This window comes from Aplidium turbinatum, chromosome 1 (assembly GCF_918807975.1).
Source record: "Aplidium turbinatum chromosome 1, kaAplTurb1.1, whole genome shotgun sequence".
In the NCBI taxonomy this organism is placed as follows: domain Eukaryota; kingdom Metazoa; phylum Chordata; class Ascidiacea; order Aplousobranchia; family Polyclinidae; genus Aplidium; species Aplidium turbinatum.
In genome coordinates, this window is record NC_137472.1 from 46,909,174 (window position 1) to 46,924,924 (window position 15,751).

At 38.6% G+C, this 15,751-nt stretch overlaps 1 protein-coding gene across 1 annotated transcript in view; it reads left to right on the forward strand.

Moving 5' to 3' along the window:
* Positions 1–1,348: 1,348 nt before the first annotated feature.
* The window catches only part of LOC145766432 (uncharacterized), a 34,677-nt gene continuing 20,274 nt past the window's right edge, over positions 1,349–15,751 (forward strand). Inside the window, exons 1-16 of the mRNA XM_082578146.1 lie at positions 1,349–1,408; positions 3,656–4,361; positions 5,195–5,264; positions 5,393–5,492; positions 5,765–5,905; positions 6,686–6,757; positions 7,683–8,321; positions 8,595–8,670; positions 10,862–11,087; positions 11,524–11,677; positions 12,282–12,337; positions 13,401–13,589; positions 13,716–13,808; positions 14,289–14,439; positions 14,974–15,156; positions 15,612–15,687. Of these exons, the coding sequence (XP_082434272.1) occupies positions 1,349–1,408; positions 3,656–4,361; positions 5,195–5,264; positions 5,393–5,492; positions 5,765–5,905; positions 6,686–6,757; positions 7,683–8,321; positions 8,595–8,670; positions 10,862–11,087; positions 11,524–11,677; positions 12,282–12,337; positions 13,401–13,589; positions 13,716–13,808; positions 14,289–14,439; positions 14,974–15,156; positions 15,612–15,687 (2,992 nt within the window). The remainder of the gene's footprint in view (positions 1,409–3,655; positions 4,362–5,194; positions 5,265–5,392; positions 5,493–5,764; positions 5,906–6,685; positions 6,758–7,682; positions 8,322–8,594; positions 8,671–10,861; positions 11,088–11,523; positions 11,678–12,281; positions 12,338–13,400; positions 13,590–13,715; positions 13,809–14,288; positions 14,440–14,973; positions 15,157–15,611; positions 15,688–15,751) is intronic.

A 15,751-nucleotide genomic window follows, 5' to 3' on the forward strand; every position in this document is an offset into this window, starting at 1 on the left:
AAACGTTACATCCCGGCCAACCTTGCGTTTCTTGATGAGTTACTTCTTGCAATGTGCCTGAAATATCGTGGTTTTGTGAGGTTGATGTTGTTGAGTAGATTCATTGTTGATGTTAACTTTTATTATTGCTAAAGTGATAGAACTTTGTCACCTTGCCAAAGTAGCGTGTTACGTAAGCAATTCATCGATACAGTGAGTTATTCACTTCATGAAAGCTTTTAAACATTCTTCGCCCATGCAATGAGTATATGTGACTTTACAAGGTTCCATTAACTGTTCTACTTGCTTCTGTTAGGTTAAGTCTAAACTTTTCACGGTTGAATCGCAGCCGATGAGTATGAAAGGCGCAAGGGTTTCTTTTCTGTCCATTGCCAGACCACGGTTTATCTTTCATCCTTATATAGCAATACTGTGCATCACTAAACAAATTTTTTTTCATTCATCAAAGCAGTATTGGTGAAGCAGGCTACAGGTAGAAGCTAGGAACCGAATTTAAATTTGTTGTAGTCGTAGAATATCATTGCTTGCAAGTCTTCTTATCCTGGTTGAAGCGAATCTAATTTGTTGGACCATGCAAAGGCTGTGTGGAACTACTCGTAGTGCTTTTCCATTGTTATCTGTTATCACTTACGTATCAATGTAAAATTGTTGTAAATTGCCTACAATATATCAAGCCTATCATTAGTACTATAGTTCATATGCAAACAAGAAGCGGAAGTTGATTCGTCAAGGAGATTTTATACTTTGACGATTGACAATCTTACCATAAGGGCAATAAGAGATTGTGTTCGTTAACTTGGTTCATTATTCAGTCATTGACTGCTGTGGCTAAATCTTAGGGTTGTGGTTGTGGAAAGCGCAAGAGACTAGGCTAATAGGGTCTGCTACTATTCGGTGAGTCCGATTCGGTGAGTCCGATTCGGTGAGTCCGATTCGGTGAGTCCGATTCGGTGAGTCTGATTCGGTGAGTTCTTAACCTCTAACCCCTAACCTCTAACCCCTAACCCCGAACCCTAAAACGGCAATGATAATTAGGCTACGGTACCCGATAATTAAAAAAAAAAATTAAAAAAATCCCCCGTTAAGGGATCGGACTCACCGAATCGGACTCACCGAAACGGGCCGTTCCGAGGCTAATAACACTGTGATCTATTTGTTAAATGCACTCGTGATTGGTTCAACGTTGAAACTATGCCAATCGAAGTTTGTTTTTTATTCTCTCAATAGAATGCGAAATGTATGTCGAATAATTTTTTGATTAACTTGTGAGTATTGGAGTTTTACTTTTATGTATGCAATTGAGTACATAAGTTATTGTCGAAGCACTTTTGTATGGTTGTTGTATCTAATGTTTTTTAAGGGAGCAGTTGATCAAGAGGGGGCGTTTTTGTGGGTCTGCTACTATTCGGTGAGTCCGATTCGGTGAGTTCCTAACCTCTAACCCTTAACCCTAACCCCAAACCCTAAAACGGCAATGATAATTAGGCTACGGTACCCGATAATTTAAAAAAAAATTTAAAAAAATCCCCCTTTAAGGGATCGGACTCACCGAATCGGACTCACCGAAACGAGCCATTCCGCGTTTTTGTAGTAGCGCTGCAGTGCTAGCATCAAGACATGAATGTGTAAAGTGCACTCAATGTGCAGCGGAAAAACGTTTCTTATAGTGTTGAACTTTAAGTACTTCAAAATTAAGCATAATACGCGTGTTTTTTCCTGCTGCGATTGTTTTCACCTACAAAACAATGCGATACCTTATTGGGCCGAGTTATTTATTTTTTGAATAAGGTAGTGTTTGATTCTCAATGGCTTGAGAAGGATATTCCTTGATATTGCACTGTACCTCGAGTATCAAAAACTTGCCCACTTTGATGATAAGAAGTGGCAGTCAAGTGCTACTGTGACGACCCTGGCGGTCGAGTCAGTGAGTTTTATCGTATTTGTTTTAGAACTAACACGGAAATTAGTTTACACTACAGAGCTAGTTTTGACTAAGGTTGTTCTTTAAAGTGAGTTATTTTTGGCAGAAACAAAATTTTTGCTTCATAAAAGGCGATTCAAAATAAAAAAAAAACAGTTTTTTTCAAACAGGCTCAGCTGTGACTTCCGTCAAAGCTAATTTTGTTTCTACTTCCAAACACGTGATTTTTTCAAGGTTGCCCTTGAAAGTGAACCAATGATAATTCCAACTTGTGTTTGGATTGTCACTTATTAATCAGCGTATGTATGTATACTGTATGTATTGTATACTTTTTCATTACTTTAAACTATTAGGCGTTGTAACATTTCTGAACCTGTAGATGCAATCTTAGTACACTTGCTAAAAGGTAACTTAGTGAAGCTACGATGCTATGTCCTCAGTCGTTTCATCGTTAACAAACCGTCTTTGTTGCTGTGATGCAGTTCATGTTGCAAGGGTAGCTTACTATATGTGTCGCATCTAATTCTATTTGTATTTTTTTGATTTGTCTGGATTGATGTTGAAATATCCTCCGCCCCGTCTGACACTCAACAATTTATAGTTCACAATGCTCTGTTTGGTGATATTTGGCTGTTTGAATTTATGGATTGCGATATTCCAGCTTCGCGTTGCGCTGTGGCTGCCGGTTTCGCATGTACTTAACCGTGCACATGAAGCACTCTGCTGCACAATTTTAAATTTACAAGTCTTTTCCAATGCTTGTCTTGTATCAACAAAACAATAGGATTTTTTGAACTCGGCTGGGTAATGTATCGATTTTAACATTCTTTTGGCACAAAACCTGACAACAGAGTAATTCGATACCTCAGTCAGTTCTCAGCCCGCAAATCATCCCTCGTTTCGTCTGCAGACGTTGAATCAATAGAAAAAAAGTTAAATTGCGGGCTGGGTTGTATCAATGTTTCACTGTTGTGCCTAGAGGTTACGTGCTTCAGTTTCTAAAAGATGATTTAACGAATGGCAGCTTAGCTTTTCGGCAGCTAACTCAACAGAAAAATTAGCGAGGTAGCTAGAACTTTAGCAAGTCGTAATCGGTGAAGGTCAGAAAAGTCTATGTGGTGTTTTATTCTATTACATGATTGAATGTATTGTCGTTGTTACTGCTGCACCCAACTAGCAAATTGCAAAGATGTGTTCAATAACGGTTACATGAAAATTGAAGAACTTGATTGTAGGTCCATGAGCTTGTTACTTTGGTTGGGTTAAAAAGCAAAACTTTTGTAACGAAAAGTGTTTGTGCGTTTTTAAAAGATAAATTCCATTTATAGCCGCTTTCAAGGGCACAGTGTTCTACTCCCGTTCCGTTTGCACGAATTGCGTTTAACCTGCCCGAGTGCCCGTTGAAATTACCCATACCGAGAGTTTGTATATATATTTTTAAATGAGCTGGTGAATGAAAGGGGGTTATATTGCTTCCCTTATCTCATGGTTCGACAAGTTGAAAAAGCTTCAACTTGTTCTTCAAATTTTGACATTGTATTTACAGTTAACTCTGGACAGCTGTTTGGATCTTTTGGTTATGCGTCAGAAAACATGACTTCATGGTGTTGGCATCATTATTTTGCAATTGGTTGCTTCACTTCATCTGTGAAGACATAAAGCGTCAGATTTTTTAAACTAGTTTTAAACCATACTTTTGTGTTGCAAGTTCTGAAGTTTATTTTTATTGTTTAGGAATCTACCTCCGTTCCTGAACATCCATCCCACGCTAGAAATGATAAATTAAAAGGCCAAAATAAGGAAATTGACAACGATACTTTGCTTCTTACTAACGGATACAGTTCAGGAAGTAATAATAACAACAGCAACAACGTGCGCACAGAGCAACCGTTAGAGTACACAAAGCCCAACGAAAGATTTGGCTATGATACATTAGACTCGGCTTATGGCACCAGCGAATCATCATACAACACAGTAGACTCTTCTTATTCTCGAAAGTCAAAGAGTTTTGGCTACGGTACCCTAGATCTGGAATGGAAGGACTTGCCGTCAGCTTTTGAATTAGAAAAGCGCAAAGAAGTTTGCAAGCAAGATGCTCCGTTTGTGAACAAACAAGTTTCTGAATCGCTTGATGCTGAAAGAGCTTTCAAGTTGCCTGATTCTGAAGCAGAACAGTTGAAATACGTTGATGAGTTAGACGACAGTGATACTGAAACCGAAACAGACACTGAATTGACCACCTTCAGCTCCACAATTGACCCAAACATGAGTTACGTACCTTACTACATTCGGCCCATCGCGGCTCCCGTTTCGGTCCGGGCAATGACAACAACCACTTCATCTTTCACTACAAGCCGCCCAATTCTTACATCAACCAGAACATCACCATCTGTTTCTGTGACGTCATCAACAATGACATCTCCTGCTGATTCTGTAATAGGTGAGAAGACTGCTGGACTTGCGTTTTATATATGGTATTGGTTTACCGCCTTTGTGATTTTATATTCTATGATTTTATATACTACAATGCCGAATGTTGTGTAATAGAATTATGTTTATGTAGGTTATCGGCTTTTCATTACGTTTTTCAAGACTCAGTTAGAAAAATTACAGTTTTTACATCGTTTCAGCATCCAATGACATCGAGGCGAAATAAAACGGTTAGTTTTGCTAGCTGGGGATTTAGTGGAGTTGCCTTTGTGAATGGCGAGACCTATTACGTTCCGCTGTAGGATAGAGATGTTATTTCCTACGATGACTGTACAAGTGTACATCATGAACGGGTACTTTCTTAGGTGGGCAGTGGGCACACGTTTTGGTTAAGGGCAAGGCCTCATTATTTACCTACCCCAGAAATGCATTGATTTGCTGTCTGATAGCTGTGATTCACTTGAGGCTCCCTCAGTGGAAGATTGGCCAGCCTGTGTGTGGAGTAGGTTCTTGTCTAGACGTTAATTTTTCAAGGTTTGACGTAGATAAACCTTATTCACTCGGCTAATCTTTGGTAAAAAGCAGTGGCTGCTAATCCCTACTTAAAATACATCGAATATTTTCTTGCAAGTGTCCATTCTAGGTCGCATTCTAAGTGACCAAGAATTGTAAGAAAAAAGTCCTGAATTGCCATGTTGGTTTTACGCATATTTTGTGCAGTCACTAGCTGCATATAAAGATTCATAATTATATTTTACCGTCGAATGCAATTATCATTGAAGCTGATAGGCTTCAATTTGATAAGACATTTTTTAAACCGATTTCGCTTCTTTTCAGACGAAGACATTGCTTTATCGCCTAAAGCTACAAATTACAAGCGCTCTGATAAGAAAACCTCTTATGCAGGCTACAGGTATGTGCGCTGTCTTTATTTCTGGATACACAGTTTTAATTCATCGTCAGCAAGACCGAGTGCAGTGCTACTAGTTCGCTTGTATAATTTTTGTAAACCTGCTGTTGTTTGTTTCTTTACGTTCAAAGAGAAGACTATGTTCTCAAACAAAAAGGAAAACTTTGCGGTCGAAGGTCGTTAGATGAAAGATTGAAAAGCTTAGAAGCCGGGGCAGCCGTAAAATTACAGGTAATATTTTTTTAATTTTATTGATAGGTTGCGAGTTTCATGTCAATTTGTTTTTTGTAAACTTATGGATTGTCTATGAACTAAACTGAGCTACATTTGCCATGGATTTATTACGTTTGGAATCGACCTTTCTAGAATCAAGACACCCAACAAAGATTTTTTTTGATTATGTCACGAAGTTTTGAAACCATCAATGAAGTGGTTTTGGAAGACGTAAAATCGCGATCAAACTACAAGTCGTTGCATCTAGCTGTCTGGTCTGTATGTTCCAGGTTTGCCAAGGTTCAAAGAATCGCAGACGGTCAGTTGGCAGAGAAATGATTTCCACAATCAGATCAATCGATCCTGCTGTCAAGTTATACTCCAGGTCTCGTAGCCCTGTTCGAGAAACAGAAGAAAATCCAACACCGCAGGTGCACCAATACTCAACTGCTATCCGTTGTACGGCTGAGAAGAGTTGTATTTATTGTATCACTTTAGCGTTACCAGATACATAGCTGGCGAAGCCTGCCTCTTTTAAACATTGATTCGGCGTCTAACAGACGTTAGAATTCGCATTCAACAGACGTTGATTCAATGTAAAAAGAGTGGGTTTAACCTGGCGCTAGCCTTCAAAGTGTGGGGATGGCAATATATCTGATTTGTTGCGGTGCATCTGACTTTACTCGTCGTACGTTATTTTGTTATGCATATCTAAGTAAATTACTTCATCTAATCATAAAGACACTGTAATCAATACTGGTGTCAATAGCAGAAGACATTTTATTAAAGTTAATTCACTTGTACTGTTTTTACAAAATCTGATTCAACATGTATTTTGGAAAAAATAATTCCTCATATGGATGAAACCGAATGCGAGCTTCGAAGAATTATAAACCAAAAATATAGAATGTATCTCATTGCAACTTAAAACAACATTATAATCACAGTAAGTAAAGAAGTATATAATTATTTTATTCATTGATCAAAACTGAAGAAACAAATTAGACATGAAGAAGCAAATGAATTCGTCGGTGTATATATATACATTGGTATGACAGAACTGAAGCATAAACAAACATTGACGAACATATTTTAAATCATAAGAATCTCAACACAACGCTATAAATCAAGTTAGAAATGTAATAGGCCTACCACGATCACTGCACAATGCGTTTGTCCATTGTAACCATTTAGGTTTATTGTTGTTTTAGGGTATTGAAAATCAACCAACAAAAGCGCTCCAACCTGACTTGGCAGAGTCGGACGTGCAGTCTCTTGTTCAGGTGGTTTCATTTTCTTGCACTTTACAGCAGTAAATCAGGCGTTTTTTACATTGATTCAACGTATATACGCGTTAAATCAATGTAAAAACGACCGATTTGCTGTCTGCTGCATTTTTTACATTGATTCGACGTCAATGTAAAAATGACGGATTTTGTTGTCTGGGTAGCGTGTTGTCATTTGCACATGAAGTAGTGCAAAGATTAATTATTATATTGGTAAAACAAGGTTGCGAACCAACCTATTTTATCTACCCAGGTTTTGCGTGTTTTTTTTCGAACTAAGTTTAACAATAATGTTTTTTTCTTTTCTTTCTGGGAAAAGACATTCCGTTTCCGCATCTTACAGCGCAAAAAGTTTTCTTGGTCCAAACTTACCACAGTATGGTTATAAATGACTATAATTACCACTTCTTCGTTTGTCTTCAATGTAATCTTGGTATAAGCGGATTTTAATGTTCGATGTGTGGAATGTGAACTTGTCTCGAGGCTTCTTTATAACTTGCTCTCACATTTGGTATCATGGTATGTCAAAGTGACATTTCTTGTGTAAAGCACAACATTTGTATTTCAGTGGTATGATGAGAGTCATTTTTTTAGTTATGTTAGAAACTTTAGTCTGGTAGCTTTTGAAAGATGATAGTTTGTTGATAGCATTCCGTTACTTGTTTCTGCAATCTGCATACGATATGAAAATGAGTAAGGCTGCTTTTTTGCGTAGGTTTAATGTGGTCTTATTACGGTTGACCATGGTTGACGTGTTCACTGTTCATATATCCTGTATAGATTTACTTACTTTTGCACGTTGTTACATTTACCTGAAATTTTTATACTCGTTGTCGTTTTTTGTATGCAAATAACAGTTTCTTTTACATCTCCTAAATGTTTGATTTGAAGATAATTTCACTTAACTTATCTTCGTTTGCAGCCACTGGAAAATTATCTTCCTCCGAGCGACAGCGAGTGCTCTTCTGCTTCGAAGGGTCCGCTTCCTGAACTTGTTCGTCCTGTACAAGCCGACATGTCATCTCAGGTGGAAGCTGATCTGTCATTCCGACCAGAAAGTGATGAGTCATCTCTGGTGAAAGCTGATCTGTCGTCTCAAGCAGAAACTGCTGAGTCATCTCAGGAAGCTGTGTCCTCTCTACCTCAGGAAGACTATCAATTAAACAATGATGTAAAGAGTGAGCCTGATCACGAAGGAATTGAAGCTGATAATAAGTCCCATTCTGCCATCCCAGAAAATGAAATCTCTATTCCAGCTGTTGATGACAGCATCGATCTGAAGCAAGAACTACGGTCGGAACTTGAAGTTTTTGAACCTGTTATATCATCTAGCTATACAGAAGCTAAACATGTAGTAGCATCTGGCAATGCGGATGATGACCCTACGAACGACGCAGCATCTGAGTTAATTGTTGCAGCGAATACTGAAATGCCTTCGTCTCCAATTAATACCGAGCTTTCTCTTCCAAAGTTGATTTGTACGGAGCCTCCAGAAGAATCTACCAACCAGCCAAGCGAATCTGTAGAAATTGCGAAGACTTTGCCAACTCTTGGTCCAGTGGTAAGCTACAAACAGTTCTTTCATTCAGAAAACCTATTTATTTTGCAGCGAAAATATTTGTTTCTAGTTTGCATGCGATCAAATTCGAATATTTTGCTGGTTGCTTGGTTTATGGTATTTTTAAGAGTTGATTTCCTTTAAATGTTTGCTCTATCTTCAAGCATGAAACAAATTCTGTTTCTAAAAATTAAAAGTGCTGGCAATTTGCTTGTTTTTGCTTTTTATAACCCTCAGTCGTTTTTACTCGAAGCATCCTGTGTTATTTTTCGGCAGGCATTGCCTTCAGAACAACCAAACGTTAAATCTTCAGATGTTAAATCCAATGGAGATGTATCTGTCGTTGTGAGAAGTAAGTATTATATAAAAAAAAATGGTTTGTTCTACAAGTGTTATCAATATTTTTGGAATTAAATTATTTTTAGAAAGAATTCTTTTTGAGTGAAATTTTGCCTGTGGCAGCAAGTTCACGTGGTTTCACACATGCTTCCATTCTGTTGTGATGGTTGCTCTTAGTATTAAGGTGTTCTATCTTGCTAAGTTTTAATTCCATTCTTAATATTGTTAACATTGAATTTTGATTCCTTTTTGTCGTGCCAAAAGTGTTCTGTAACGTGTAAGGCTCTATTTTCGTGTTACAATTTGCTTTTCTTAATTTTTTGTGTATTTTTCTCTCACCTTTTAGATTTTTAGAGTAAACCTTTCACTCCATACAATGCGATATCTATATGTATTGGATTGGTAAAGTCATTAATTTCATAGTCATATTACAAACACTTGTCGAACGACTTAATTTCATAAAGGTTTTGTCTATCTATGTGTACTTGTATTTCATGGGAAAGGTTGTTTCAAAACGGGGTACGGACTATTATTCTACGTACAATTGCGTCTGAAAATAATATTTTGTTCTTTACTTCTTTATTCTTATTAGAGATGTACCGATATATCGGTATCGGTATCGGTGATATCGGCCATTTTTTGAGTATCGGTATCGGCATCGGTATCGGCAAAATTTGGCCGATACTGTGGCCGATACTAAACATGCAAAAACAAGGCGTTTGCTGCGGATTTTTTGCAGAAGCAAAGATATAGATTTTTTAAAGTAGTAACTAACGTCACATTGATGTTGAAAAATAACAACCTGTTCAAATTTTTGATACCTCACATTCCCATGACTTCATGCGCGCACGTTTTGGCATTGTTTGCTTACAGTGATTCTTTCACTCAAACAAAACGTTTTGTTTCAGCAGTGTTGCGTTGTTCGATTCTTAAGTTATGAAGGAGACTCAATTTCTCCAATATTTATCATTAGTGTTTATTTTTTACTCTCAGCAGAGGATAAACCCAGGCCAAGACTACCCAGGTAGCAAAAATGTATAATTTTACATCGTTTTTACGTTGCTAAACGTTTAAAAAACCCATGTAACTTGGTTGTTTTTAGTAAGCTGGTTCTATCAGTTTGTGATTTAATTTCCACCTTTCGTTGTAATAAACTCACCAAGCTTAAACAATGTCATGGCAGAGTAAGTAGGCTCAAAATGAAAGCAATGGGACTACGAATCCTCACTAAACTAATCAATAAATGGTCTTGTTGCGCCTAAGATAAGAACCTTTTTGTGAAGAAAGTAGCGTTCTTCCCATCTATCAGCACAAGGCTGAGCACTCACTAGTACAGCGAGCAGTTGCGATTCGCTAACCATAGCCTAACGGTGTACCTTCCACGCTAGCCATTTAGACCATCCAATCAACTATAATGTTTCTCGGCAGCCATTTTGTAGCAAGAATTGACAATGACAAGGATTGAAACATAATGGCTAGTGTGGAAGCTACACCATTGTGGTTAGCGAATCGCAACAGCTCACTCTACTGGTGAGTGCTCAACCTTGTGCTGATAGCGGGAAGAACGCTCCTACACAATGAGGTTCTCATCTTAGGCGCAACAAGACCATTTTGATTAGTTTAGTGAGGATTTGTAGTCCCATTGTTTAAGCTTGGTGAGTTTATTACAACGAAAGGTGGAAATTTAATCACAAACTGATAGAACCAGCTTACTAAAAACAACCAAGTTACACGGGTTTTTTAAACGTTTAGCAACGTAAAAACGATGCAAAATTATACATTTTTGCTAAAGCTTTTCAACCAAACGACAAGTGCCCTTAGGTGGCACATTACTTGTCGAATAGTTTTTGTACGACTACACAAATCACTTGGTTTACATTTTACATCTTATTATCAATTATGATAGCTTATTTGGAGAGTTTGCCCAAACACTTTATTAACTTTTCAGAAACCCAAATTATGATGTGATGTTTCTTCCCTTATACCCCAGTCCTCAATTACGGTGGACTTTCATTACTAAAACCTTAATATAATTCCTTGCAAATACCAAAATTGCTTCTTTTTATAACACCAAAGTATCGGCCAAAATATCGGCATCAGTATCGGTATCGGCCTAAAAAAGTGATATCGGGATCGGTATCGGCCAAAATCTTGGTATCGGTACATCTCTAATTCTTATTCTTTTCTTATTCTTTACTGCCCAGGAGTGGGTAACATTCAACGAAGTGGAGCTCCTTGCTCCCTTGTGCTGGATGTGGCGACAGGAGATACGGTTGTTCCTGTGGAATTGCGCTCGCCTCGCAACGAGCCTGGAGGACATGGTCGAGCCCATATGCGCGAGAAGCGAAACGCCCGAATGTTCGTCCTCCCTTCCTCAGACAGTGAAACCGACAACATGCTCGCAAACCTGACCAGGTCTATGGACAGCAGGTGACTTGTGTGGTACTGACAGATACCATTAGAATATTTTGCCATTTTTTATCAATTTTATTTCAAGTTTATGTTGAAATGAATGCAGTAAAGAATTGTTATTCAACTTCGGAATCTGGCTCCTTTTTATATTGATATTTTTGTTCCAATAATGGTGTGATCATACTTCTACAAGTAACAGCAGTGATATTTATAACTTAATGTCGATGAGGCTCCGTAGCTTAATGAATAGAGCGTCCCTTCTGAACTGGTAATTTTCAGTTCTCTATCATGCCGGATCAAACCAAAGACGTTATAAACGCTGCTGCTATATAAGACCCAGAAATGAGGGTTAGATTAAGGTAATAATGTACTCGGTTGCGCCTTGTATAACATCGAGAACAAGGCACACCTGCGTTGGATAGAGTGCTGCTTGAACTTTTATGATCGTGTTCAGGCCTGTTCACGTCGCCCCTGTCAAGTTTGTGCCATCGGTTCTTCGACAAGCTCGATCTCGGTCGTTCAGAGACGACGGCTCGGAATCATCGTCAACATCTTCTTTGGTAGCTGACATGAAAGTTTGTTGCGTTCAGCCAAATCCTGCTAACTTGGTACCTGCTTTTCTAACAGCTTTGCTTGATATTGGTTACTTTTTGGCATTGATTGACATTACACTAACCAAAGTGAAGCATGGTTTAACTCTTTTTGTTTGTTTATTTTTTTTTAGCGTTTGTCCTAAACCTTAGTTTAAGTCACTTAAAATCGGATTGGTGTAATCAAGAAGTTTGTTTTTTCATGCCAATTAAAAATCAAAAACAACACCTGCACAATGAAAGTGGGATTATGATGCAAGCCTAACATATTTTGTCTTTAGGAATTCAGCTTTTGATCTAACATGCTTTGTATATCAATAAGGTTGAAACGAGTTTTAAAAGCTTTGTTTTTTCAGCTCTAACTTGCAGAAGAGCATTTGTGTAATCTCACCAATTCAGTTGTGAATTGTTAATTTTTTACTGTACTGTTCACAACTGCATAATAACCGCCTAACGCTTTTTCGAAAGCTTGTTGCTGCTTTCACTGACCATCTAACAGTTCTAACTTACGCGTTCGTGTTTGTAGCTTTGTTAACTCTGAAGACAACACCAGACTGTTCATTTTTCTCAGCGTTGAAATGCCTATCGCACATCCTAGTTTAAGGTGCGATTGTTTTTACAGACTACTTCTAATGAAGAAAGTAAACCGACGACTTTGGACCTTCCCAAAGAACAAAGGTACGCCCAGCTAAGGAAACAATTTATGTGATACATTGTATTTCAGCTACACAGCCCAAGCATTTATATTAAGCATTGACCAATTTTAAAACTGTGAAGTTTTGACGACGGTTTTTGCTATTTTGCAACCATATAAAATAGTAGAGTTTCTCTCTAAAGCACAAGGAACGTCTGATTCCAGTGTTGTTAGATGGTCAAAAGTGGGTTACTGTCTGATGTGACACTACTTTGTGTTGGCTCAATTGGTTTGGTTTTGAATCTTTATCCTCGGACTAACAAAGCCTTCATAGGTTATTCCTGGTAATTTCGCATACTTGTAGATTAGAGGCTCTTGACGCAGGGCCGGTTACCGAGATTGGCAGAGTGAAGTTTTCCGATTGTTGAAGTGTTGTTGCGGGGAATTATTCCATTCACTAGGTGCCGCTGAATGTAGAGCAGTCCTTAAATGCGTTGCTCAAGCACACACCCCGAGAGTCGAACAAGCGCCGCTTGATCTTGAACCAGGCGCGTAACCACTGAGTTAACGGGGCGGACAAAGAACGGGAGCGTAACTCCTGAGCTAACGGGGCGTAACCACTGAGCTAACTCAATTCCACCCACTATTTGAATTTTAGCTGGTTTTGCAACATACAAAAAGTGAAAAGTGTAGTGAAAAAGTGAAGAATACAGTAAGGTAATTTTGGCATAAATACTTTTGAATATGTGGGAGAATTAAACTTCTGCTCGACCCTGATGTTTCGGGATGAAGCGCAGGCCAGGATGAAGAAAAATGGATAAAGAGAGAGAAGAGTTAAATAAATGGATCATGACATCTCATATCAAACTTGAAGATGATGAACCGCAGTTTGCATTGCGATGTTCATTATTTTACATAATGAGTGTTAGCTGTTTTCATATTTGCAAAGTCACCAGTTAGTCAGGTACCAAATCTCGGGGATATTGGAATAAATGGCCGCCTTCATCACTAAGTCAACATCACTATTGCTATTACCTCTCAAATGAAAACCTGCCTGTGATATCCAACCACTAAATTGTTGTTGCATAAATGTATGATTTTGTTCAGGCGGAAATCCAGCCGTTCGCCAAAACGAACAAGTTCGAAAAAGCCGAATCGCTCCAAGTCTTCGCACGATCGGCCGAAGACGGAAAAGAAAAAACGTCCTCGCACGCTATCTAGTGGCAGCCGTCCTGATGTATCCGATGCTTTATGCCTCACTGAGCAACGTGACGCACCACAAGAACTGTCCACTCAGTAGGTGTCGTCCGTGCGGCGTTGTTGTAAAAGTTGTTTCATTTACAAAAATGATCACTTTTGAAATTTATAACTTTAAAACAATTACGTTTTTGTACTGATTTTTGCATTGTTGTTTCTATGCAGAGTTAGTATTGAGCGTTTGAAAGAGAAATCAAGCTTGGATGCTTCAACAGATCGGAATAAATCGGAGTATCCCGAACTTCCTGAAGCAGTTAGGTGGGTTGTGTGTGCGTTAGGGTAGAAAGTTTTGTTTCTGTTTTCATTTTTCAAACCCCACTTTCACGTCTTTTACATGGTGGAAGCTTTGTAGCTTTCAGACGATTTATATAGATTGAGTTTCGCTTTTTGTAGCATGATCGTTGTTTAATTCACCAGTGTCGGTACTAATGACTTGTGTTAACATGATGCTGCGAGTTTGCTGTAGTAATAGCGATTTGCACCAGCTTTCAAAACAAACTTCCCTAGTCATGTGCTATGACAAATACAGTAGTAGCGCAAACCTCTATTACTACAGCGCTCGCAGCATCAGGCTTAAACAGGTCGTTAGTATCTACATTGTGAAATTATTATTTAAATGATATCCTCCAGACACAAATTTTTAAAGTTGTTCTTATGATATTTCGTAGTTGCGTGGGGAAATTACACATCTTTTATTTTCGATGATTAAAGTAATCCTTGCATTGTATACTGTTTTAGAACTTCTCTTGATCAACATAACTTCCCCGAAGCTGGCAACCTTCCTTCCCCCAGACAGCAGGTTGTTGCTGACGTTGTGAAATTTGGCTTTTCTGGAAAGGAGGCAACAATTCCATTCATTGATGACAATTGCGGCCCAGAAGGGAGGAAGGTGATTGCTTTTATTTTTTCTGTTTGTTAATCGAAATCTAAGTGCAGGTCCCCAGGTGCTGGGCGAAGTCAGAGTCAGGACCAGAATACCGAATTATACCGAATAACTTTTTCCCATAACTGGTGTACTAAGAAACACCTTCATTGCGCGTGGCTCGCCTTCTAATAAGTTGTTATGGATACTCACGTGATTTCATGATCATTGAACGGCATAGTGCGTGTAGATAAACATGCGCCAAGCCCGACTGCGCTGGTACGACCATGCGCTACGAGTCCGTGATGGACCGTAGCCATAAACGTCACGGCTGTGAATTCTTGAAAAAACGGCAGGAGATTAAGAGGCCGACCAAAACAACGCTAACTGAACATCTTTCACCCCGATTTGGAGGTAGTGGGATTTCACTCTGACCACGACCGCTCTGAATGGAAATCCAAAGCTGCTGACCTCTTCCCTAATTGGTGAAACAATGAACCTTACGCATCTATCATACTCAATGCATTTGCATCCACACATGATTGTATTGCACTGTTTTAGAATGCTGTCTCTGTCATTTCTTCTGAAGATCCTCCATCTGATGATCTCCTTCTTCAGCATGCAGACACTTCCACTATTAGAAAGGCTCTCCCACTTGGTCATAGAGGAAGATCCAGTAAGAGGAAAGAAGGTCCCAGGAGGACTAGCTACATGGAAGCAATGGAATCAAGCGATGATCTTACGGTGAGTGAAGAATTTATTCCAATGGTTTGGACAGGGTTTTCAATGCTTCATTGCCAAATGTTGTTATTTTATCCGTTTTCTTTATTGGTTTATCATTGCTATTTATTTGTCTACGTGACAGTGTGACAATGCTTGGATTCTTCAATAAATTCTGTTTCGCAATTTTAATTTGCGAGCTTCATTTCACTCTTTCGTTTTGCTTCTGTTTACTTGTATACTTTTATGGTATTTCTATCAACTTTTTTCGTCATGTTTTCAGTGACATATATGTCAAGATATCATCTTTTGCCGTAGTGTGGTATGCAGCAACATGATAAAATAATTACCGTCGCCTTGCTTCAACAATTGCCTTTTTATTTTGTCACGCATCTGCATTTCTTTTAAGATTTTAAATGCTCTTCAACTTCAAAAAGTTTATGAAGCGATTTTTTTTCATCATTATCCGTTCGTTTCAGCCCGATGCGGACACGGATGAATCTGCATGTGGCGTTGTTCCTGTGGACCCTGATCGAGAACAGTATCTTGCATTAGGTAGATGACCATTGTTGCAATGGAAATTTGTGTTGTGCCCTATTCGGGTTCATTCTCAGGTCTA